This window comes from Falco punctatus, assembly GCF_963210335.1.
Source record: "Falco punctatus genome assembly, chromosome: Z".
Taxonomy (NCBI): Eukaryota; Metazoa; Chordata; class Aves; order Falconiformes; family Falconidae; genus Falco; species Falco punctatus.
Genome location: NC_137586.1, coordinates 51,870,758 through 51,895,782, shown reverse-complemented (window position 1 = coordinate 51,895,782; position 25,025 = coordinate 51,870,758). Strand labels below are relative to the sequence as shown.

The following is a 25,025-nucleotide window of genomic DNA, read 5'->3' as shown; positions in this document are numbered from 1 at the left end:
GTTGCAAGAGGAAGAGGCTTTAGTTACCTTTGCTTTTTGGGTGAAAAATGCCTTGTTGAGGGCCAGCTGCTAACCTGTTGTAAAATGACCTGACTCTGCTTTGAGCTTGGAGCAATGTAATAATATTTTTTTGTTGTTGTTTTCCACTCAGTAATGTTCTCCTGCTATCTTTTGCCAACCCAACCATCAGTAAAACAGTTGAACAGTGTCTTCTGGTGACTATAGGAAATTCTGTGTGATTATTATGTGGACAGATATGATTTACATGTGTGTGCACCTGTCTTGTTCAGAAAGAGGAGAAGTAAGGAGGAAGTTTCTGCTTAGGTTGAGCCTGTGACATCATCTTTTGGTGTGAGTATTTTTCCTTGCTTCTGGTATTAAAACACTGGAGAGAAAATGCATTGCATCCTTTCTTCTGAGGTTGGACAGCAAAAGGAGGACAGAAAATGACATGTTTTCATGACAAAAATAGTTTTGAATGATCTCATCCACTCTTATCCCAGAGACCAGTCCAATGGCATCAAGAAATGGTTGTTTAAAAATGAATTCCAACTGAAATGGAAACATGTGATGTACAATCAGGTCTTTATTTCTTAGCCACCCAGGAGGCATTAAAAGAATTATAAAACAGGTGACTTATTTCTGCCGCTGCCTTTGCTAGGGACAGGTGCAAGCTTTCTTGCTGCACTTGCAGGCCTTGCTTGGAAAACCAAAACCTGTTATTTTGCAGACCTGCCTTTCTGTGGTACCCTGTCTGTTGTCGTGGAAACAATGAAGGTGTTAAGGCAGTCCCTTACTCCACCTACATCACCAGGCTGCAATAAGGGTCAGATTGCATTGCAAATTGCGTGTGAAATGTGTTAAAGTGACTAAAAGCAAACACCCACAGAAATGCTGCCCTTTACATTGAAAAGATCAGATCAAAATTTCTCCCTTTAAAGGGCTTACAGAATGATGTATTTGTCACTGAGCTATAAACAGGCTTTGCTCTCCCTGCAAACAACATCTGTGAGCAATATAACCCCAAAAACCTGAATCTTATTTACATCAAGGACTTGCCCTTATCCAAGGCATTGCTGGTATTGTTAAATCTGCCAGGCCCCTTTAAGTGTGGATGAAACAATACTGGCGTAAAAACCCAAGGGTCGATGTAGTAAATCCTAATTTAGAAGACAAAAAACTTTCTTATCTGTGAAGGACACATTTTTATTGGCATCTGTCCAAGGATTGTTTTCTGTCATGACTGTTTAAGCAAAATGTGCCTTCCTATTTTCCCAGCCCCACTGATAAAGTTATAGTGGTACAACTTTAAATTTAGATCCTTCCTGTGGGCCACATATAACAATTCCCCTTTTTTAGGTTCCTCTGTGATGAAAGTGGTGCTAGGAGGGTTTCATGTCAAAGCATATCAATGCCAATCTTTTCAAGATCCAATTGCATTGACTATCTTTTCGTTTGTTTCCCTGCAGGAAGTTTTACCTGCCAAGGTACCTGACCTGTGAGCAGTGAGTTGTCAGCAGAAGAGATCTCAGGAGCTGATATGCCATGGTGGGAGTGGGAGGATCCCTTCTGAAGGATGCTACTGGGAGGGTTGCAGAAACTTTGAAAGGATCTCTAAAGCAAGAAGACACATTCCTTTTGGAAAGGGCAAGTAAGAAAAACAGATGAGCCTCAAGCTGCACAAGTGAATTAAACAGCAGCTGCAGAGAACAGAATGCCAAGGGCTTACACTGTGAGGTCCTACCTTACATGTCCCAGTGCCCAGATGCTTAGATTCATCTTAGTTCCCAGCACATATTTTTGCATAGGAGTGAACAAACAAGCCACTTGAAGGAAACTTAAGGGCATATTTGTAATTATTTTCCAATGCATGTGAAGCAAGTACAAATAAAGACAGTTGTTTTGTTTTTTTAACTCAACTATGAAGAAGAAATTTGCTATAAGAATCATGTTGTAGCTTTTATATTTAGCCCTAATTGTGGCCCCATATATAGAAAAATCATGAAACCACAGCACATCTTCCAAGTAATATAAATCATGAAATACAGGCTCCTGCTTGGTGCACTTTGAAGATTTTCTATTTTGTGTACGTATCTTCCACTTTCTGCTAAAAACAGCAAAATAGATGTCTATAAGTCAGATAAATCCTTAAAGTGAAGTTCAGGCTTCTATATTTTATTTAGATATCACCATTTGGGGTTGCATTTGTTTGCATCTGTGGAATAATTTATAGCAACAGTCCATCTTTAACACAATCCTGCCTAGTAGCATTGTGGTCATGGTTAATGATTTCAGTGCTCTGTGGAAAAGTTTTGGGGTAGTGGTGTTTGAAGCTTTCAGAGAAACCTGCCCAAATTACTTAGGATCCTGACACACAGAGAATTTTACACGGACTTGTTAAAAGGCAGATCATTCAAAAGCATGGAAGAGATGTAGGGAGCTAAGCGTAGTCACACTGATGATGTCCTTGCTTGTGTAATGCTGCCCTTGAGATCTGAAAGCTTTTCTGACTTCATGAAACTGACATTGTATTTTTGGATGTGTTGAAATAAAAGCTCCCTGAAGTAAAGATAAATCTAAAAATGTTACAAATAGTCTTAGCATAGCCCAGACTTGTATCATACTCAAACAGAGGACCTAAGTCTTTGCATAAAGGTGAACATATTTCATTAATATAGACCCCTGACTCCTTCTGATTGCAGCAACAGTGACCAAACTACAGACCTATGGGATTAATTTTTTTTCTTCCTAGAAGTTTAAAAATGCATGGAGAGTTTGTGTCAAGGTCCCCTGACTGATTTGTTAATATTTTTTCATTCTAAATATATAGTGGCCTTTTTTTTTTTTTTTCTTGCAAAGTTCCCAGCCATGTTATCCTCTTGGTCTTGTTCACTTTCTTTCCCTTTCTGCTTCAGCTTTGGAGCTCCAAGGCTTTCTTTTGGGTTTTATCAAATTACACACTAAAGAAAGGCATACATTTAAAAAACAGATGGATTTAATGTGCATGAAAATACATGCCTTTTAAAGAAACTAAATTAGTAGTTCCACTTCTACCCCTTTTTATTGAAGACAGAGCTCTGAAGAGATCTCTGGTCTAAAGCATAACTTTACAGACATCAGCAAAATGAGATTTATTTGCATGGAAATATAACAGAACATCAGAGAAACCATCAGCAACACCAAACCTGACAGTTCCTAGTAGACATGAAGGGAGCTGGGACAGTACTAATAAAAATATATTTTAAAAAAGGCTTCAATAATCCATAACCAGCAGACATTTCAAGACTTTTATTCACCATATATATTGAGTTCTTCTGCAGATTCACAGGCGCCCATGTCTGTAAACGTTTGTCTTACAATAAAATTAACTGGGAACAAGACGTTTCTTTTAGTGGCAAATTAGTGTTTATTCCCTTTTAAGGTGCGGTGTCCCTACTTATGAACCGAGAACCAAAAGTAAGAACAGATTTTTTTTGAAAGCACCTGGTTCCCACAGAAATGCATTACACAAAAAGGTGAAGCACAACATCTGCTCTGCTGCCCAGCCGTGTTTCACCAAGCGTTGCCTTTGCCTCGGTGCAGGGGGGCTGCTCTGTGCTCTGCCTGGGCTTGCAGTGCTGGATTTGAAAAGAGATGGGTAAAATTGCCATGGGAGGATGGGACAGAGGGAATTGTGAACATTTCCCATGGGACAGTGCATAGGACAAGTCCAAGTCTCCTGTAGACGTGACTGCTTAACTGTGTGGTTGTGTCTTAATCTGGAGACAAAACACTCTGTTGATAAAACTCTGAGTGACCTGACTGCAGGGTTCTTCGTGGTGTTTCTGGACCAGGCAAAGAAGGCAAAGGCAATATGCCAATAATGCTTTACATGTGCCCTCCCCTGGCCCTGCCCCTGCTGGATTGACCAGAGATTATTTAGACACTTGATTATCTCTACGATTCAGCAAGGCACTTAATTATATTCCTGACCATTAACATATCATCAAGTCCACTCTTTTTCTGCCTGCTTAAGTCTTTCCATGAACAGGATTCAATGGCTGAACAGGCTTGGAGCTGAACATATGCTTTGGGACTTTGCTGAGTCCGTGCCCAGCTAGTTGGGTTTGCAGAAGTGCTCAGCACCTCCCTGCTCCCTCTTTCCTGGAGGCTCTGATTTAGAAAGGAATTCTTTAAAGGAAGCACTTAGGTACATGGTTATGAGTTTCCCTGACCAATACCACATGGAGATTTGCCCAGAATTGTGCTTTATCAAAATAAGCTGCCTCCTCAATGGGAGATTTAAATCAGAGCATCAAAGAAGAAAAAAATAGTTGACATAAACATTAATTTTTTGTTACAGAAAGCAAATGTTTTCTCTTAGAAGTACGAGCTCTGTTAGCAATTGATGATCACCAAGCATGCGACATGTCAGTTCTAACCAGCAGCAAAAATCATGTGCTCAGCTGCGTTGTCTGATTTCCCTGATGCAGCAAAACTGGATGTATCACAAGAGTTAGTTTTCTTTGCCAATCCCTCTGCCAGTAAATGGCAATATTCCAAAAACTCATAGGCACAACCCCCAAGTTGAAATTAAATGCTAATTTACATTATGTTTTAGAGCCTTAATAAAGTTTTTTAGATCATCAGCTAATCTTCAAACTGAAAAGATTTTTTTAAAGTTGTCCTGAATTGGATCATCTGTCTCTGATATGTATTCCAATGATCTCAAGGACTGCCTGAATTCGGGGCCTTTTTTTTAATACTTCCTCTCTCAACTTGTGATTAGATGATTCAGTATTTTGAATGAATGCAGCTAATCCAGCCACATTTTACTACATGAAAGTGCAGAACTAGCAGTAATTTGCATTCTTTAATTTTACACAATGTTTTAAATAGAATATAGCTGAGAATTAATTGTTCCGGGTTTTGTTTGCAGCTATTACAACTCCACACTTCTCCCCCTTCAGGTCCACCATATGTGGTTCTGCAGTTTACCCCGGAATACATCAGAATCAGAGTGTTGACCTGCTGAAGGTGTCAGGGAATTTTTGTGATTCCTGGGCTGAAGACCAGAGTCCCAAAAGACTGGAAAAAAATTGTCACGATGAACCATGAACCAGTTACGTCCTCATTATAACCATAAATTTTGTTTAACTCTCTGTCAAATAACCTGGTTATCCATTACTTTACTGGTCCCAGACCCCTGGTGACTAATATAAACTTAATGTAAGCATACTCTTAGGCTCTTTTTTTTTTTAAATGAACCAACTAGTTCCTTTTGAGAGGTAAGCTGGGTGTGGAGTGGTGCATGATAGAGAGCGTTCATTGTAGCTATTACTAAGACACAGTGGATTTATCTCTCTTCGTTCCTGTGGTGCTTTGTTGTTAGCCCAGAGGGCTTTGTGCCACCTAACATATGCGTGCCCGTGGTATGCTATTAAAAATATTGTGGTGGGGCGAGATCTCCATAGTTAAACACGTTTGAGACTTAAAGATCATAAGGAAAGTATTATCTTAGTGCTGTGGGGGGAGGATGACGGTGAAATCTGTTGAGCTCCTCTGGGACAGGTAGAGATCCTGGTGCACTCTGCATGCTCACTTCTGGAGTACTGTGTGCTTTCACAGGGGAAGGGCTAAACACCACGGGAATGCTATACAAATTTACCAGGAGGAAGGCAAACAAAGAAGTCAAGAAATGTACATAGGTGATAACAAGGTAAATATTAGAAAAGTTGGCCTGTATTATACTAATATAATAGGATATCAGTAAGGAACAAATAGTTAGACATCCATGGCTGGTTAGGCTGAGAACAGTACCAGCCTGGCCTGATAACACTCCAGCTTGCTGTTGGTACAACTTGGACTGAAAGTGGGGCATTTAAAAACATATAGGATGTATAAGATGTCAAGATCTCTACAGTTCTTGCTTTCTCGGCTTGCGTGGGACAGATTTGACATTCATGGAGGAAAGGAGTGTGGCAGCAAGGGTGTTGTGTCAGCGCAAAGGCAAAGACCTCTCCATTTTCCCCTTTCCCATTAATTTAGAGAGCCTTCACCTTGAGGACATCACAGCTTAGTGAGCCAGGAAGCTACCAGGGTTGCATCACATATCTTTTACTTGTTCAGTGAAAAATCTGGCTTTCCTCATACCTGAGCTACGGTTGTTAATGGGCGTATCCACCAATTTCAATAAAATACATACTGGGCTCTGCTGTCGAAGTGGCCTAATTTTTGATATTTTATTCATAAATCACACTGCCTCATTCTCTTCTGCTCTGAAAGGGAAGCTGCTTTCAATCTCCATTCCCCTCAAATCTCTTTCGCCCCTGGATCAGTCTCTCATGTTGTGAACAAATATTGTCTTGCAGCCTTCCTTTCTGAACATCATATGATGACAAATTACATGAGACAGACATCCTTTTCCTGTGTTTTTCCTATGAACAATAACACACTTGAACGCCATGTCCAAGAGTAATAATTCGTCACTATTTTACACAGTAATGGATAATACTGTCTTTAAAATGTTATATTCCTAAACACATTATAGGAACAGAGCAGTTTAGCAGAACTGAAGGAAAAAACTAGGAAAGTGGCTGAAACATTGAATTATCAAGTAGTTTCCTTTGGGTGCCCATGCACTACGCATGTCGTGGCAAATCCCAGCATCGTACAGTGCCAGCACAGACAGCAGCTTTCCAGCTGCAAGACTGCAGCCTGAACTGGTGGGATGCAGTGTGTGGACATGGAACGCAGGCCTTAACAACATGAAGTGACATACCTAAGATGGTTTTCTTACTCGGTGCCTAAGCTGCAAATTCAGATCAGGGAGAAGTCCTACCTCTGTTGAAGTTAGTGAGGTGTTCGCTGTTGACTTCATCCTGCAATTCCAGAATCTCAGAAGAGTTGAAATTCCCTTGCCTTAAGTTGTCTTGGGTGCTCACTCGTATTTCAATGGAAAGAAAGCAGATACGTTTTAATAAACCTGTTTCACAAACCTTATGAAGATTAAAGTGTTGTTTTAAAATGTCGTACACTTCTGGAGTAAAAAAGTCTCCTTTAAAGTAAATATTACAGACAATTTTAATGTCACATTCCAAATAGTTCTCTTTACTTTTGCATTTTTTTCACTAATGAATATATTGCATGAGGACTGTAGAGGGGAGTTGATAAAATATTTTTGGACCAGATTGTGGATAATCTGCGTGGATTGGATTTCCTAGTTCTGTGTGCAGTATGATCAGTTTTATTTTGCTAACAAGACCAAGTGAGAAAATCAGATGATAATCTGCTTCCTGTTTGTGTTCCCATCTTAATGTGGACAAAAGAAATTATTTTTCTTAAAAATTTTGTAAGCGATTATATTTGTTCGAGTTTGTGTATTTTTGTGCATGTTTAACTACTTGATGAAAAGTGGGGGTTGTCTGTGCAGTTCCTGTATAATAGATGGCGATTTATCTTGTTTCCCCAAGATTTTATCTTGTAAGACCCCAAAGTCTTAAATATTTTTCTGCTGTGTTATACACTTCTGCACCAGATTTTTACAATATAAATTACTCTGGCTTTAGGGACAAGAGCTTTTCCTGGAGATGCAGAAGAATTCTACCTTGCACTATAGTGGCCTGTCTGTTAGACCTGTCTTTCCATTGATGGAAAGACAACATCTGCCTGTCTTGTAGAAGTCTAAGCTGCAGAGATGTGCAGAGTTAAATGTAGAAAGGAACCGGAGCAAGGGATAAATTCTGGTTCTGCAATGAGAGACGCGGAAGTGTTTCAGAGGCACATATGTAATTTCTTCTGTAGTTCATCCCGTGTTTATAAAGCGTTCATATGTCCCTCTTTTGTGAAGGGCTGACATATGGTGGCCTCTTAGTCCAGATTGCCCTGTGTCAACTAGAAGTCACTTTTTTTTTTGTTTTTTTTTTTTTTTTTTAATATAAAGTCAAAAAGCAAATCAGGCTATTCCCTGTTCTCTCTCAGAGCAGTTTATGAAGGACCAAGTCCCAGCATAAACCAAGAACAGAGATCCAGGAGAGATCCAGGTTTTCCCTTCAGAACTGGCATTTTTAAATGTTAGTGAACTCCTTGATCTTAATAAAGGTAGAAAATGGTTGTGGCTCAAGACCACTATAAAAAGTTATAGTAAGCTTGTTAGGGTTTTTTTTGTTTACTTTATATATATATTTATTTCTATATTTATTTATTTATTTATTAAATTTGTTTTTGGGACATAGTTGTTCTTGTTTGCTGGAACAGCAACTTTGAACAGCAAACGCTTCACAGAAAGTCTAACAGGAGCAGCTTTATCTTGCCTTTCCTGTTATGAAGCTAACTATCCAAACTGAATGTAATGTGAGATATCATCTTGCTTTTTCACTTGATAAGCAGCTTTGGAAAAAATGTGACCCTGTACTCTCTGTGCTTCAGCTTGTTTATCTGAGAAATCACCCATAAATGTAGAAAAAACTGTACCTCAGAGAAGCTGTGAGAAGCAAGTTTGCAAAGTGCCATGAAATGCTGGAGCGAAGCAAGCATGCTCAGGGAATACTGGTGCTCTTGAGCAACTCTTTTCAGGCTGCTAAGCGTGATGCTACCAAAAGGGAACAAGCTGTTTCTTTTGCTGTTTTGATAGCAACAATTGACATTAAGTAATGATTTTCTATTAGCAGCCATTCATTTGTTGTCTGAAACCCTTACTAACTCTAAGCAGTGTAAGTCTGCTTTGGATACTTCTGTGCTAGTATCCACACGCTTTTTTGACCAAACTCTACAAAAGATACTCTTTCATACCTACCTCATGTTCCTGTGGAGTGTAACAAATTCTGGGGATGAGGAAGCCAGAATTTTACAATCTTGAAATGGCAAGCAGGAAGAAAACTAAAGTAGACACATTACACAGAAAACATACTTTTTTTTTTTTATGACATATGACGAGATTTTTGTTAAGGAAATCAATTCAGTGAAATTTTCTGTAGCTGCAGCATTTGAGTGAAATATATGATTCAGATTGGGAAACTGCTTAAATTGACATGAAGCCTCAGTTAGCATGCAACACCTGGAATGGGAATATTTTTAATTCTTATTTAAAAAGAAGGCAGCAAAAAAGACAAGGGTAACTTTTATATTTTCCCCATCCTTCTGTATTCTTTCTGTGTTCCTTAGTGGAAACACAGGGAAACTAAAAATGTTTCAAACCACTTGAAAAACACTGAGTTGGAAAAATATATAAAATATGCAAAAATACAGAAAATATGTAACCTCAAATCTGAAGAATGATAGTTTCATCCATTTAATATGCTCAAAAAGCATTATGGTAATAGTTTGTTGTTGTTGATTTAATATTCCTTTTTCTTTCCAAAGGAAGAAAATGTGGCAGGTGAAATTGCCTGAAGTTTGGTTATGCCATTCTTGCTTGCGTTAGATATTTTTTCATTCTGGCAATATGAAATTTCTTAAAAGCTTATCACACAGCAGAATTTGTAGCTGACATAAATAACTACAAGGGTTTCTTTAACCCTTTATTGAGAATGATTTTCCAGAGAAAAGTGAAGACTAGAGGTCAGTGGGTATGTGCACAATGTCAGATAAGGTAAATCGAGAACTTTGAGTTTGCAACAGATATGTCTACAATAATGTACATGTAAAGCTGTGTTCTTGCTAAAGTAACTTTTTCTAAAGTAATCTTACTTTGCGCTATGGAAGTTCTGTATTTTTCACTGTTTTTCAGTAGCCAGAGAAATGAGATCCAAATTTTTCCCTTTGTGATGGTGTGATATGAGAGCACCAAAGCATTGGTTGTACATCAAAGGACTGTGGTTCAGTTTCTTTGTGTTCTGCCCCTCCTCATGGCCTGGACCCCCAGCCAGGCTGCCTCTGATCAGCTCAGCTGCCCAGGGCATCGTGAGGTCCCGAGGGATGGTGGTGGAGTTATTCAGCTGATGAAGGTGGCCTTATGGTCTTTTTCAAGGCACAAACTGCCTGAACTTTCTTCTGTTGAAATCCTGATCCAAAATTAGTTGCACTGTTGTGCTGAGTGCTCTGTTCTGGGATGGCAAATGGCAGTCTGGGAAGGAAGGGTGGGACACAAGTGTGGAGATTTTCAAACACACCTGGAAGTCAGTGGAAACTGGGTTTCAGAGTACCTTAAGTACTTTAAAAATCCCACCCGAATTGCAGTTGCAGTCTCTGGAGGTTGTATGCTTTTCTGTTACTAGGAGCAACATCTTTTATGTACAAAGCAATGACTAGTCCAAAAATGTCTTTTCACAATTACAGTGATTTCTTTTACATTTCATTTTCTTTACAAGCTTAATTCATTTCACTTCTGTGACCTGCTGAACCTGAATTCTTTAAAACTGGGAATTTCCCAGTGCACTGATACATTTGTAATGATGTAGATTTCCTACAGCAAAAGGGATATACAGAATCCTTTTTTGATTTCATTACCTTTCTGAATGTGTCAAACGTTCATGGAGCCATAAGACCAGGAAGGGCCTTTATAACTGCATAACAACGTGCTGTAAAACTTCCTCCAGTTCAGCTCTGTGATTTGAAATTGAACAAAGCTGAGCAAATTGAACTGTGCATGTATTTTTGACAGACAGCCCATTCTGATTTGGGGGCACTGGTGGCTGGACAATTATTTGCAATGTTGGATTACAGGCTGAGGACAATGACTTTCCCAACCACAGTACCCTGCCTTGCAGCCTTTTTCCTTTTGGTGTGTTTCTGGTGTCATTTACACCAACAGTGTTAGAGCTTAGCTATGCCTGGGAAATGGCTGATGGCATTTGCAAATGTCCATATGGCTGGTTCGGGCTCTAGAGGGCTGGTTCTGGGGGTCTTGCTGCATTTGTTAATGTATCATGTATTTGAGGCACAAACTGTATCTGGGCCTCAGCCCCTGTATGAGCAAGGTTTGTTTGCAGTAAGGCTACAGTACAACTGTACCATATACCTGGCTTTAAGGCTCCAAGAACATTGTTAGAAGTACTGTGATCCCAAGAGACACAGTCACTTGTTCTTTTGTATAAACTCACTCTTCTGGATTGAGGTGGAACAAACTGCTTTGACAGGCTGACTTTGTACCAGCAAGCTTTAGACCAGATGAGATATCATCTGTTACTCTGCAAGCTTTATGCCTAATCACTCCTAATGTCTCTTTTCATGGTCATCTTGAGGACAGCAAGACCTGTATGTTATGTACTGAGCTTATCCATCTGAAATGCGGTGTTCTTGTCCTTGCTGTTGGGTGAGGCTACAACAGGCGGAGGTAGTAAACCCATGCACCTGTGGGATCATTGCTTACAGGGCTGTGTTGGAAAGGTGGTAGGGCAGAGTCATACACTGCTTCATCTCTGTGGCAAAGTGTGTGTCTTGATCAGAACACTGGGACAGAAAACAGTTAACTAATGTCTAAAACTGCCATAGCTACTTCTTCCCTGAATGTGGCAGGTGATCCTACCTGTGGCTTTGGGAGATGCACAATACTGACCCATCCAAATTGGATTACATGTACTGTGTACACTTGTACAGAGCTTTGATTCACTCTTCTGTGATGTTTGACAATGAGCAGTCAATGCAAGAGGAGCAGCAGGACTGCTGAAGTTATGAAGCAGCGCTGTGGTGTTGCTCTGTTTCTGCAGAGTGGAAGTCTACAGAGAAGTAATTGACTTCTGGATAGGAAGTTCTGCCCTGTATGCTTTGCAGGTCTTTTGTTGCATGAACTGAAGATGTGAAAAGCTTAGAGAATGATAATTAGATTTTATCAATAGAACCAAAGTATAGATTCAACATCAAGGAGGTTTCACAGAGCAGCTGAGGTAGAAAAAAGCAATGTGTGACTGTAGAGAGAGACAACTCATGTCCCAACAAAATGAAGAGGAGTAGAGGAACAGGGAACAAGCAGCATAAACCACCTTATCCTTGTGTCTTCTGTTAACTAGCCATTTGATTCACTGATTCACGGTATGCCCTGGTGCTCAGGCTTCACATTTTATCTGTGAGAAAATGAGGACCTTTCCAGTCAGCACAACATGCCATCATAGGAGCAATTTTAAGAGTCATTATAAGTCTGAGAGATAAATTTGGAGAACAAATAAAGGAAAGAGGGAGCAGACAGGAGTCAAAGAAGTTTTCTATCTACAAAGTGTGCAAGAGCGGTTGGCTCGGTAGGAAAGTCATATCCTTTCAGTTCACCTCATATGGCATGTGACCACTTGATTTGTCACCTTGCTGTTGCTGAACAAAGCTTGGATGTCTGTCTTGAGACACTTGGAATTGCTGTTGGTTTTCAGCTAAGGGAAAGATCCTTCTGTCCCTCTTCAGGATATCTGATTACTTGTGCTGTGAATGCAGACGTTAGTTTATCATCTGTGTAGGTGGGCTGGCTCCTTAGGCAAGGGTCTGACCAATTGCAGTGTGTCCATGAGAATCAAGAAGTGTTACACTTTGAACCAAGGGTGAAAATATCTACAGACTCAGGTTTACATACATAAGTGTGTGTTGAAGGGTATGAGGAGTAAGTAGAAGATACTGCTTGAACGTTATGCAAAACTGTATTAAGGAAGCAATCCTTTCAGTTCAGTGGTTTTCTTTAGGGGGAACTTCTGAACATCCTCACAAAGGAAGTGTGAATTCAAAGAATTTCTCTGTACTGACACACTAATGTGTATTTAATTCATAAGGTAAATTAAATTCTTCTTTAAACTATTCTACCAAAAAACTTGGAAAACATACATGAAAATAATCTGGTTTTAATTCCCAGTGGACTGCAAATTCATAAGTACTTAATGCTTTAAGTTTCTTCTTATTTGTTAATCTATTGGGCCAACTCAGTCTAGTCCAATTTGTACCAAGAACACTGAAATGTAAAATTTTGGCATGGGTTTGCTATGACTTTTCCTTGAAACACAGTGGTTTTGACCAGGATGCCAAAGAAATTGAATTAATTCAAGTTTTGGAAGACTTAGTGGTGAAAAGAAAAACTAATAGAAAATATTTGCAAAGATTGGCCTTTCCCTCCTCTCCTTCTTGCCCACCAAAGAACTGTGAATCCCAGCTAGCCCTTTCAAAAGTGAACCGGCAGGACAAAATACCCCAAGCTAAATACCAGGCACTGCCACGTCCTTGCTTTCTGCCTGTAATAGAGCTCCAGTAAAGGAAGCTCTGAGTTTTCATACCATTTCCTCTTTTAAAATAAAACCAAGCATGCTAGATGGTTTCAAGGCCTCCCAGTGCCCCAAAATGATCACCCTATCTGATTCCTTCCAGTCCCCAAACTTCTGGTTTTTATTTTTAGAATGTGCTTACTTAATGACCTTCACACCCATCTTTCCCCTCCTGTCCTCCAGTTTGCTCTCAGAAAGTACTGTCTGGGCACTAAATCCAGCTACTGCAAATGGCTGGCAAGCTCCTATTTGGTGCCAGTCAGAGTGTGGATTGGTGCCATGGTGTGCCCAGGGCATATAGACAGGGGTTATCCTGCTTGGCAGCTCCATATTGCCTTTTCTAGATGAGAGCACAATGTACTTCTGGAGGTAGCAGTGAAAAGAGCTCACTGCAGAAACAGTATCGTATTGCTTTTTTCTAGCCAGCTGAAACAGGAGTTCCTATCATCTGCGTGTGGATGGAGAAGTGCTGAGGCTTACTGAGCATGTAGGAGGTTGTCTTTCCCCTTGGCTGTTGGTACCTGGTGGCGGCTCTCCGGCCATCCTGAAGAGAAGCAGGAATGTTTTCCAGCTTTTTGCATTTTAATAAGGGCTTTTTAGTAGAAAGACAGGGTGGAAAGGAAAAGCAGACTAAACCCATGACTCTGCAGAATCTTATGTGGGCTGTGGTGCTCCAGTGATTTTCTTGCTCTAACACTTCCTTTCCCTCCTGATGAAAAACATTGCAAAACCAGGATATGTGTGACAGAAAGCTTATCTTAAGCTGAAACAGGTAGTGCCTGGATCCAAATAATGAAAACACACCAGGGGGATATTGAAGTCAGTTGTGACTTTCTATGTTTGGATAACAGGCATGCAAGCATAAAAATAATTCCTGGGACTATTAAAGGAACTACGAAGTGGAGGTGAGCTGCATGGGAATCCAGCACCACTGTTGTGTGAGATGCTAATTAGCAGCACGCCTTAGGATGCTATGGGAGGTCCTTCTGTTGCCAGCTAGAATGAAGGTTGGTTGGAGAGAACAAAGGGCATTCTGGCAGTTAAAGCAAAGCGGGGGCTGAACCGTGGAGATCTATCTGGCTTTGATTCCTAGCACATTCACAGGTTTTCTGTGTGGCCTTAAATTGTGTAATTTCTTGGAATGTCAGCTCTCCATAAAAAATGACATTTTTTGCTGCTACCTACTGCCTGTACTGTCGGCTTAGAGTACAAATGCTTTGCGGTTGAGACCATTTTCCAAGCACACAGTGATATGTAGGCATCTCATGCCAGGGATCCCCTCAGGAGCTGATGCTGGCAAGAGAGCTGGGCAGCTAAAGGGATTTTTATTTCTGTGTTTGGGATCTGTCACAGAGCAGTTAACATCACTCTTGAAACTGCTACCTGATGAAAATGCTTTCTTGTCTAGAGCAAACCTTACTGTCAGTCAAAATATAAAGATCTGAACTATGCCTTACAGACCAAATCTTGAGGTCACCAGCTTCCAGGAGTTTTCTTTCTTTTTCATTTGTTCTTTCTTTCTGCTTGAGTGCCTTTTTGCCTTTTTTTTTGTACATTGGCAGAGTTCTGACTGTGCGGTAAATGCCAGAATTAATGACACAGTTTGATGATCCGCCCAGCTGGGTAAAACATGTTGGCTGAAACATACCATAAATGTGGTTTGGGTTTTTTTTTGTTGTTGTTTGTTTGTTTTGGGGTTGGTTTTTTTTTTTTGTTTGTTTGTTCAAAGACATTTTTTTGTAATTCCCAGCATGAAGGTTTGAAAACTGCAAGATCAAGAAGCCATAAACACGTCTTTGCTTAAACTTTCTATAGTGTGAGAAGGTACCCTGGCATTAAATTGGTTTTACATTCAGATTCAGAAATGGGCTAGCTCGCCTATCAGGAAATAAATTGCTCCCTTTTTAATTGCATTATCTTTCATGTAACTTTTAAAATGGCATAATTCTAGACTTAAGTAGTTTTATTCCTCATTTGCCAACAAAGTACGTGAGAGAAAGCTTAGGTTCAAGATGTTCCTGAGGAAATTTCACCTTATCGGTTCAACACGATACCTTGATTTCAAATGTAGTACAGCATTTTCCTGACTGCAATTCACATATTCTTAAAAGTATTGTTCCTGTCCTCAGACGACCCTTTGCAAGGGGGTGGGGGGAAAGAAGGTAGGGCTGCAGGAGAGATTTGCCACTAGACTAAAGTTTTCCCTTGGCATTTACTATCCTTTGTATTACTGGGACACAAATTTGTCTACACTGAAAGGTTTTGCTCCTTTCAGCCCCTCAGTAAGTTACAAATTGAGGTTATAGTGTTCTGGACTCAAAAAGGGTAAACTTTACACAGTCTTCTATATGCCCATGGCCTAAAGGAACCAAATGCTAGTCTATTGCCCTTAGGTCCAAAAACTACTTTGAGAAACAGATTCAACTTGGGCACAGCTGGGTGGCAAATGAAGCCTTTTGTATGCCATTCTTGTATGGAAGACCTTAAGAAAAAACATGTTGGCCTGCCCATACTGTTAAGGAAAATAGAAGTGGTGACTGACTTTCTGCACTAGGAAAGGAAAGGCCATGTTTCACAGTGGGGATGTAATGAAACATGGCCTGATGATGTTTGTGATAACAGAAGCTCTGGGAGTCTGGCCTGTGGCTTTGAGCAGTTTAACACCATGCACAATTGAAATTATACTAGTGTGGTTTAGACTATGTGCTCTTCATGTGGGGGTTCCTTTGTTTGCATGGTGTCAGAAGCCCTTACTGTACAACAAAAATCCTGTACTCTGCTTCCACTCCTTTTCTTTCAGATTTCAGGGCTTCAAGATTCAAGGCTTTTATGGGTATCTTTTTCCTTATAAATATTTATGAAACAGACAGTACTTTAAATGCCATTAAGACAAAATTGTTTGATCACACTGCCTATTAATTTTTTCATCTCCTCTTGTCCTTGGCTGAGGCCTCACTCTTTTGTCTGTATGCCCAGGTTCAGGGTGGGACAAGATTACTGTGAAATCAACACTGACATTTCAGGGCTGCTAAAGTGAATGTATTACAGACATCTGGCAGACATGGTAATGGTAGTTGGATTATTACTAATAATTTAAACCAGGTAGTCACATCTGCCAGCAGACCAAGTATAGCCTTATGATTTTTGATTTTTTTTTTTTTTAATTTGCTTCACCAAAGTAAAATACGAGGATTTCTAAGTTAAAACCTCATCCTTGCTTGACTGTGAGTCTAATGCTATACTGTGATAAGGACAGGTTAATATTGTTTCTGAGTAGCTTTAATGACTTTCCTCAAATGTCACTGAATCCAAAACAGTTTGGCACCAACTCTGCTTAGGAGCTAGTGAAATTCTACCTAAGTCTTCTGAAGTAAATATGCTTGAGAAAGCTTGCGTTTACCTAGTTAGAAGGAAAGAAGAGTTGTGGCTTGACACTTGCATAAAGCATGGTGACCTAGTTTTACAAGAGGACTGGGAGGCACGACTTCTGTCTGGCACCCTACAGATACATACTGCCCAGGAGGCAAATTAAAACCCCAAGGGTCCACACTGCTTGAAACGATACATGATTTGACTTGCAGATGCTTGATTTTCAGGAACACTAGGGTGGGTAACCTGGATGACGAGTCCCCAGAGACTTGTATGGGACATGTTGAAGGACTTATGAATACTTTTCAGGCTTTGGACCTGTCTTCTCCTTATTGTGTCATGTGAACACAAGGAAATTAGTTGGCTCTGACAGCACGTGATAGCAGTCCTGTGTTAATTTCTCTGTCTCCAAAGTTTTACATCCACAATGATTCTTCATCATAAGGAGCCTGCAACAAACCATAACCAGTGGGTGCTTCCATAGTCCCCAGTGATTTCACAAGCAGCATGAACAGCCTGGGAATGTACAGTGATAGCTCTCGACCGCTTTAGGATCCAGTTTCTGTCTCCAAGCTTATCTTCAGTACTGGTAAACATATTGCATATGTGTGCTTTCTTGGAGAGAAAACAAGCTGAAAATGTAGTTTTCCCATGGAGTATATTCACCAAGGTCAAGTTTTACTTAGATTCTGGGTTCTTCATTTCTCTGTTTTTATAAAACAGCTTTTTTAGCAGTCAAGACAAGCCTTTACATGCATAATCACCTCTTGCATGGGAGCTCGTTATGCTACTACTAACTATAGGTTGGAGCAACAGGCTGGGGTGAGCTCAGGACAGCACAGCAGGAGCTTGAGCCTGGAATGGCTTTTTTCTGCCAGGTTACAGTGGGAAATTACAGTAGGCTTCTGAGCATAAATCTATTGCTGCAGTTAATAGGGTGTTAATCGGGTTAGTGGAGCAGGAAGACAAGAACAGGGAGGTGGTATGTGGGAACTACTGAAGTTCATCTGTGTTCTGACCCACAGAAAACAACTTGAACGTATTTCTTGGAAGTCTGCACATTTATACTAATGACCTTTGGTTTTGATCATAATGAGAATTGGCTTTAACTTTTAAATCTTGCTCTTAGTTTGAAGTGGCATGTTTTCATTGCTCCTCACACCTATGGGGTCACGTTGTAGGTGTACTTGGTAAAGCAATATGGTAATTTCTTCTGGCATTACTGGTAAAATAAGCTATGTTAAATTTATAAAAGCACAGGTCCTGGAGTCCTGTGCCAATATATAGTGTGAGTGGTTTATTTTGAGAGGAAGTAATAACAATAATAAAAGCCTAGTGCTTGTTGTTTCAGCACCCTTGTTAAAACTATCCTTAAGGATGGTTTTTTAACTCATCTCTTTCTGAACCAGCATGTGCTACCACGACCTTCTCAGGCCTGTAACTAGCCAGAACTGGTCAGCTGCTCACATTGTTTAAACAGCACTTCTGCACAATAATCCAAAATAAAACAAACTGATGTGACAGAATAGAAGCATGCTGTAGCCATGAGCTGACTGTGAAGCAGACAATAGAGCAGGTGCAGCTGCATGAGCCTAGCCTGATCAGGAGTCTGGGTGGAGTCTGCAAGGAAGAGGTCTGGGATATGTGCATGGCAAGCTGGTTTCACCCTGGGAAAAAACCCACACCTGGGAGAACTAGAACAATGCAACATAAGTAAGGGAAAATTATGTAAAATTGGTTATTTTTACATGATAAAACACTAAAATACTGTCCACACTCAGAGTTGTATCAGTATTGCTCTACTCCAATAGAGAAGTAAGACAACCACCTGCCCATAGACACACACCCTAGATCTGAAGATATTACAGCAGGGGAAGAAAATTGTTTATACATAACCTGCAGGCATTTTTATTCTACTCTGGAGGTACAGAGTGTCTTCACATTGGGAGAAAAGGTAATTGATGCCCTCACAAGGCCATTTTTATTCCTTTAAAATGAATCAAGAAAGATCCTTAATTAGAAGACAGAAATGGACTTGCAATGCACACCAGCGCAGGACAAGTTTTGCACTCAAGAGCTTCCTGGCGGTGTTGGAGGGATAGGACTCTGGGCAGTCTTTCACACTAACTAAACAGCATTTCTGTGCGTATTGTTTGCATCTCATTTTTTATTTGGGAATAAAGTAATGGCATCATAACCTTGCAAGAACTTTTGGCAACAAAACCAAAGCTATTTAGTGTGTTAGTGTATCTGAGTATTCAGTATGGGGTTTGATGGGAAAGGAGTGCTGAAGAGGAGTGATCTCAGTTGTGCTCCTAAGCAGCAAGCTTCAGGGGCAAAAAGCTTACAAGCCTGCTAAGAAGATCCCTTGCATTCTAATTACCTTCGTTTTAAGCAGACTTATGGCCCTGAATGTCAAGTTTTTCTTGATCAGAATGGATACAATTTGGATGATCCATGCATAACCTCAAATTGATGCTGTGCTATTCCTGCCCCAGGTGTAAATGGCTATGCAGTGTTCAACCTCTGGCATCCTCTGCCTCAGCTGTGGCAGATATGTTTTCTCTGTGATCAGTAAGGATATTATTGCATGGCTCCATGTGTCAAAAATGGTAACTGGGAACCAGAAGTGCTATACTGGAAAACTATGTAATTATGAGTGCACTATAGAAGGGCCTGTCTAGAGAAACAGCTGTGATTTCCATATGCCCTACCAAGCCACACAGCTGGAACATGAGCCAAAATAATCCACATGTAGTCCCAGATAAAAAAAAAAAAAAGAAAGGCAGAGGCACATGAAATTGAATGAGATTAGAGGGGAAAGTCTCTCCAAACAGGTCTGAGCTTCAAAAAATGAAATAGAGGTTAAAAAGCTTCTGGGCCAAATTTGTTTGCATACTGGCTAAGAAGAATTGGTTGTGTTCTCATGCTTCCCTTGAAAATCACCTCCTGCTGTTATTGTCAGTGACTTTTTTGGCGTTTTGCAGGCCTTCAGTCTGTCATGCATGTTTCTTCAATGAGTCAGAAGGGCCATGTTCCACCCAAGCGAGGCTGAGACTTTCAGGTTGACATCAGACTTTTCAAAGTCCTTCAGCTTTTGTCATCTTGTAATAGTTTAATGCAAGAAGAAAAAAAAAAAAGAAAAAAGAAAGAAAATTGCAAGAATTTTCATAATACCTGGATATTCATCCAGAATGGACAGACAGACAGAAATGCATTCAAACAAGCTGACAGAGATACAATATCTGTGCATTATTAAGCAGTCTGAATATTTTTAGGAAGTAAAAGAGGAAGATGAGGTGAAAAAACTGTGAAAAAATTGAGTTTCTAGGCCGGCCTACATTACAGTTTCTCACTTCTTTCAGAGACAAGGTTTAAATATTATCATTCACAGGGAAATAAGAGTTTTTAATATAGAAACAGATAAATGTTTCTTTCTGGGAAGGCATTCTCATTCACAGAGCAAGTTTTTAACTGGACACCTCGATATTTTGCAGAAATTAATCCACTGTTTGAAAGTAGAATTAGACTCACTTCAGACAGGGAATATTGTATCATTTATTTGTTGGGGTTTGTATGCAGAGCTGGCGGTGGGATTTCTGGCTAACTAGAGGTAACTGTACCTATCACAGCTTCCTTTCAGCTGGCTTTCTGACCTGACCTCAAACCAGCTGGAAACATTAAGTGTAATCAAACTTCAGGCATTCTGTCTCATTTTTGTAATTAGTTGTTGGGTTAAACCATCTGTGGGTAAGGTTTCAAGCACTTCTGTTAAGGCATTGGGGTGTAGTGCCACTGCCTTTGGGTACTGCATTGGGTATTTACAGACAGGCCTATCTACGTCCATCAATGTTACTGGTTTTACCTCATAGAGCAGTAGCTGTAGCCATTACGCAAAGTAATGAAATACCCAACAAATAATAGTAACAGCCTTTTCCCTTTAATGCAAGACAGCGTCTATGAAGCTAGTCCTCAAATACAATGGGGGATTAATAATTTTAAAGGAAACGGATAAAAGAAAGATATTACATATTCTTTCAATGCTTTTACCAAAGAGGTTTAGGGTCTAGAGGCATGTTGAAAGTAAAGGTTTGAAAATAGGGAATTTTTTAGAAGGATGTCAGATGCTGAGCAAGTGTAAATTAGAAAAGCTGTATGTCTTTCAGCATGACTGTGCTCCTTTACACTCTTTTCACATATGCCTCCAAAAATTTCCAGAAGAAAAGCACTGGTCTCAGAGACATGCGCTTAATTTCAGTGACTTTTGCTTAACCTTAAACACTTCTCAAGTGTTGTCTTGTTTAGGAATGCTTTTTTCCCCAAAGTGAAGCTGCATTTTGTAAGGAAGATTTTGATGGTGGTACATTTCTATAATGTCAAATAAAACAAGCTTAAAAAAACCTGGAGATGTCAAACAGATATAACTGATACTTGATGTACTTAGAGCAAAGACCAATATTTTGACTCTGAATTTCAATTGAATCCTAAGTCAATGCTACCTTGTTTGCAGGGAATATTTCTTGGCAGGACATCTGATGCACCCATCACAGACGATAAGAGCAGATCTTTTGAACATCAGCACACCTGTGCTGCTCTCTGTTCTGCTGCTTAGCAGGGTTGTAAAGCATTTTGTTTTAACAATGAAATGCAAAGACAAAAAACATTCTTAGTATGAAATGCATGTGTGAAACACCAAAATATATTTAAAAGACAAAACTCCACAAATTAACATGGATGGAAGGCAACGCTTGACCTGATCAAGCTGGAAGATAGAAAAGACTTCTGAAGACAGGTAAAATCACAAAAAGTTGCTTGGTGAAAAGGGAATATTAAAGACAGAGTTTCCAGCAACAAGATAATTTTTCTCCCCCTCCTTCCTTTTTTCTTTGCTTTTTGATTACTCAGATCTTTGGAAAGCTTCAAGCTTTGGGCAGTTAGTTCATTTCAGCAGAGTAAGGATAATAGTGGAGCAGACGGAAGAGCTATCAACAAGGAGCTGGATGAGTGACAGTGCCCCTCCCCATCTCTGGATCAGGCAGAGATATTTCCATGGATTGCTTTTTCCAATAATAAGAATACTTTGCACTTCTGAGGGCCTTCTATTAGCTAACTGCCAAGGGTTCATGAATTCCCCAATTTGCCTTTGTGAATTCATATGGGGCTTTGTAAATGGGGCAGAAATGAGGGAAGATTAATTTTGGGATGGGGTGTGTGTGTGCTAATTCCTCCAGAACATCTTTGTCTATCTAACATAGCCCCTCCTCACAAAACCCTAGCTTCCCCATAAACTAAATTGTCAGAGCCCTTTATCACAACATACCTAAGAAGTGCAGACTTGTGCCCTTTGTTTTATTCATCACCCTTACCTGCAGACAGGCGAAGGGAAGGGAGGGGTGAGTGGACACCTGAGAAAGGGGCTTCCTTGCCAGTCAGTGCAGCTTTCTTGGTTGGGGAAGGGCTGAAACAGATCCTGCACGACACCTTCTTTTCTCCTGCTGGCTCAGGCTGGGCTATCACAGGACATTAGTCCTGCAGAGTCCTATTTTTGTTGCGAGGGTATTGCCAGAGAGCAAGCACAGTGCTCTGGCTGTGAGCCTGGCACTTCTCTGCTCAGACAAGTGGTGGGAGGGCAGGAAGGGAAGATGTGGAGATGGCTTGCAACCGAGGACCCCACCCACCATGGGGGCATCTGTCTGTCTGTGGCTCTCAAGCGAGGTTCCTGCAAGCTGTGCTGTAGCAGAGCTGCTCCAAGCATCTGGAGGGAGGAGGGCATGAGCCTGGGTTCCTGCCTCTGAGATTCATGTAGCAGTATTTGCACAATAGCACAAAGGCAGTGATTTGCGGCCACCACTGTATGTACCAGGGTCTGCTCTGAGACCTGGTCTCAGTAAACTCACCCTGCATTCCGCTCCCTCTGTGAAGAACCTTCAAAACCTTTACAGACCTCTCAAGGTCTTAAGAACACTTGTTTCAGGGGGCCAAGTGTCCCTCATTTGCACTGTGTGTCATCTGCACTGCTTTCACTGGCGCTAAGCCAGGCCTGAGGCAGGACAGGATTGATCTTTTAGTCAAAGGGAGATAAAAATAATCACATCTCCTAATCTGAAATTAAGAGGGTCAATAATAGGAGGTACTCTGTTGTCCTCCAGAGACTTTCCACCAAGCTGTGGATCTGAACTATCTGTTTCCAGAGTAAAAATGCTTGTTTCTCCAGTGTCAGATTTCCTTGAAAAATGAAAGATAAATGAGTTGTGGTCTCATTACGTGTGGCTCTGGAAATCAAAGAGGATTTCCACATGGCTAGGGCGAGGGAAAAGAGCTCAAAGATAAGCTGCAAGGCAGAGTAGTGGCCTGTTACAGCTCTTTAAATAAATCATCCTGTATAATTCCTACCACCCATCAGTTTGCTGAGATTAAAGAAGAGAGATATTGACAGTATGTTTAGAATAAGAGTCTCAGTGTCCAATAACGGATAACATTGCATACCCTGGTTGAAGCCAACTCTTTGTAAGCAGGACAAAAGTTATGCTTTGCACTTTTGTTTTAACATTTAGCTCTGGTTTTGGCTCCTTTTCTGATGGACGGTTCCATTGTCACATAGCTAATCTTACGATTTTTTATTCCCTTTTTTCTGCTAGAGTGAGTATCAGTCATTTCTAATCTGAACTCTCTGAAAGCAATGATCTCTGCTGCCTTTGATGGGTTTTGGACCAGGCTGACCAAAATGACCAGAATGTAACATAAGTATATACTCCCAAGAGTGTGTGTATCTAAGGCTAAAATCAAGCCCAATGTTTGTAGGTTCTCTAGGGAAAGTTTTAGACCTTTATGTTCAGTACACATAAGTTTTTGTGGGTAATTAGAGATGGGAGAATTCAGCGTAGTTTTGTGTTTCACTAACTCTTTTGAGTCTCTTAAAACAAAAAGTCCCAGACAAACAATTTTATTTTTTTTTTTTTTTTTTTGTCATGGAAAATCACCATTTAGATGAATGCAATAAATATGTTTTTCTGTTTTCTCTTATTAAAAAGAAGTCTGTAATATAGTTTCTGACAGTTGAAGGTAGTAACTTGCTTTCAAATATTAAAGCGTGCTCCAGCTGCTTTATGCAAAGAATTTTTTTAACCTTTTGTAGGGTCTCTTTTCTCAGCCTTGACTTCCCAGCAAAGACACTTTCACACATTCAAGATACTGCAGTAGGTTTGGTTTGGAGAACAGCTCTGTGTTCTATTTCCAGCTCCTGTTCTTGAGTCACTGTATTACCTTAGCATGGTGCTTAATCTCTAGATTTTCCTTCTTCAGACATTTATTGTGCTGTCAGTGTAAACTGTCTGCTGTAAACTCTGCAGTAAAAGGGCCATCCGTTAGCCTGTGGATGCAGACAGCCACACACAGTAGGGCTTCACTCTCAATCTCAGCTCCCCTTAGTGTAATACTAGTAGTAAATAGCACCATGATTCTGTCTGGTTGTGTACACTTTGTGGAAGACTAGATTTCAAAATGTATGCATTTTGCAACCATCTATTTATCCCAGTACTCTAGTGACATATAGTAACAAAATTTACTATGCTAATGTCAGCATCATAAATACAAGTTAGCTAATGTGCAAAGGACTTCCAGAGAAATGGAAGTATGGATGTGATCTCAAACACAGTTTACTCTGCCTTCCTGTGGGCTTCATAATGTGTCAAAAACAAGCAAAGAATCTGTGGCTATTAGAGGGCGTACCTTAGCCCCATCAATAGCTTTTAGTTGGTAATATGTATACCCATAGACATTGGATACGTTTACAGCTGTGTAATCTTGATATCACGCATAAACGAAGTGCCAGGAGTTACACACGCTGCACGTTTCCTGGGATGTCTGATTCCCACTTCACAGCCCACTGCTAGAGGAAGCTGCTTTTTTTTATTGCTTTTACTCCTGCAGAATAAAATTACATCCTTTTGTGTAGGCTGCTTCACTTACTACTTCAAGTTTGATATTGCAGCTTGTTTCACTTGCTCCTGCTCTTTCTGAGTGATAGAAATTATATGATACAATCTGGGTGGGGTGAGCTGGGTACGTTTCCCAGAGGAGCCAAGAGAATTCCCAAACAAGCGAGGTTACCCCAAGCTGACATGCCTTCACCAGAAACATGACGAAGAAACAAGAATTTTCACTTGTGGCTTACAGATCTCCAGGGCAGCGTTGGCTCATTCAGCAGGTGGAATCGCCTGCTCGCTTCCTGCCTGGAGCATGGCTGGAAAACTCTGCCACTCAGAAGCTACGTTCACAGACACAGTTTTTCTTTCCTTGTTCAGCTTTTTGAGTGGATCACTCTCAGTGGCCTATTCATGAAGCACTGCCTCCTAGGCACGGGTTTCTTCCTTTAGAACAGGATGATAAGAATGAAAAGCTTCCAGCATTTCCTGAACAGGTTTGGAAAAGGTGTTCCTCATGAACTATACAACGTTTTTATTTACTCCCTCCCCATTCCCCATTCTTTACTTTGATTAGTATTTGCTT

At 40.4% G+C, this 25,025-nt stretch overlaps 1 protein-coding gene and 1 long non-coding RNA gene across 3 annotated transcripts in view; one reads left to right on the top strand and one right to left on the bottom strand.

Annotated features, from left to right (window-relative positions):
• Window positions 1–24,124, top strand: part of LOC308056679 (uncharacterized protein) — a 31,521-nt gene extending 7,397 nt beyond the window's left edge. The window contains exon 3 of one of the 2 annotated variants that reach the window (XR_013924912.1): window positions 1,470–24,124. Coding sequence is in view for 1 of the 2 variants with exons in the window: in XM_080372417.1 (XP_080228543.1) it covers window positions 1,470–1,502 (33 nt within the window). In the remaining variant the exon portion in view is untranslated. The remainder of the gene's footprint in view (window positions 1–1,469) is intronic. The other variant, XM_080372417.1, reaches the window with a different exon arrangement.
• Window positions 1–25,025, bottom strand: part of LOC308056682 — a 430,099-nt gene that overhangs the window by 164,949 nt on the left and 240,125 nt on the right. The gene's annotated exons all lie outside the window — the stretch shown is intronic.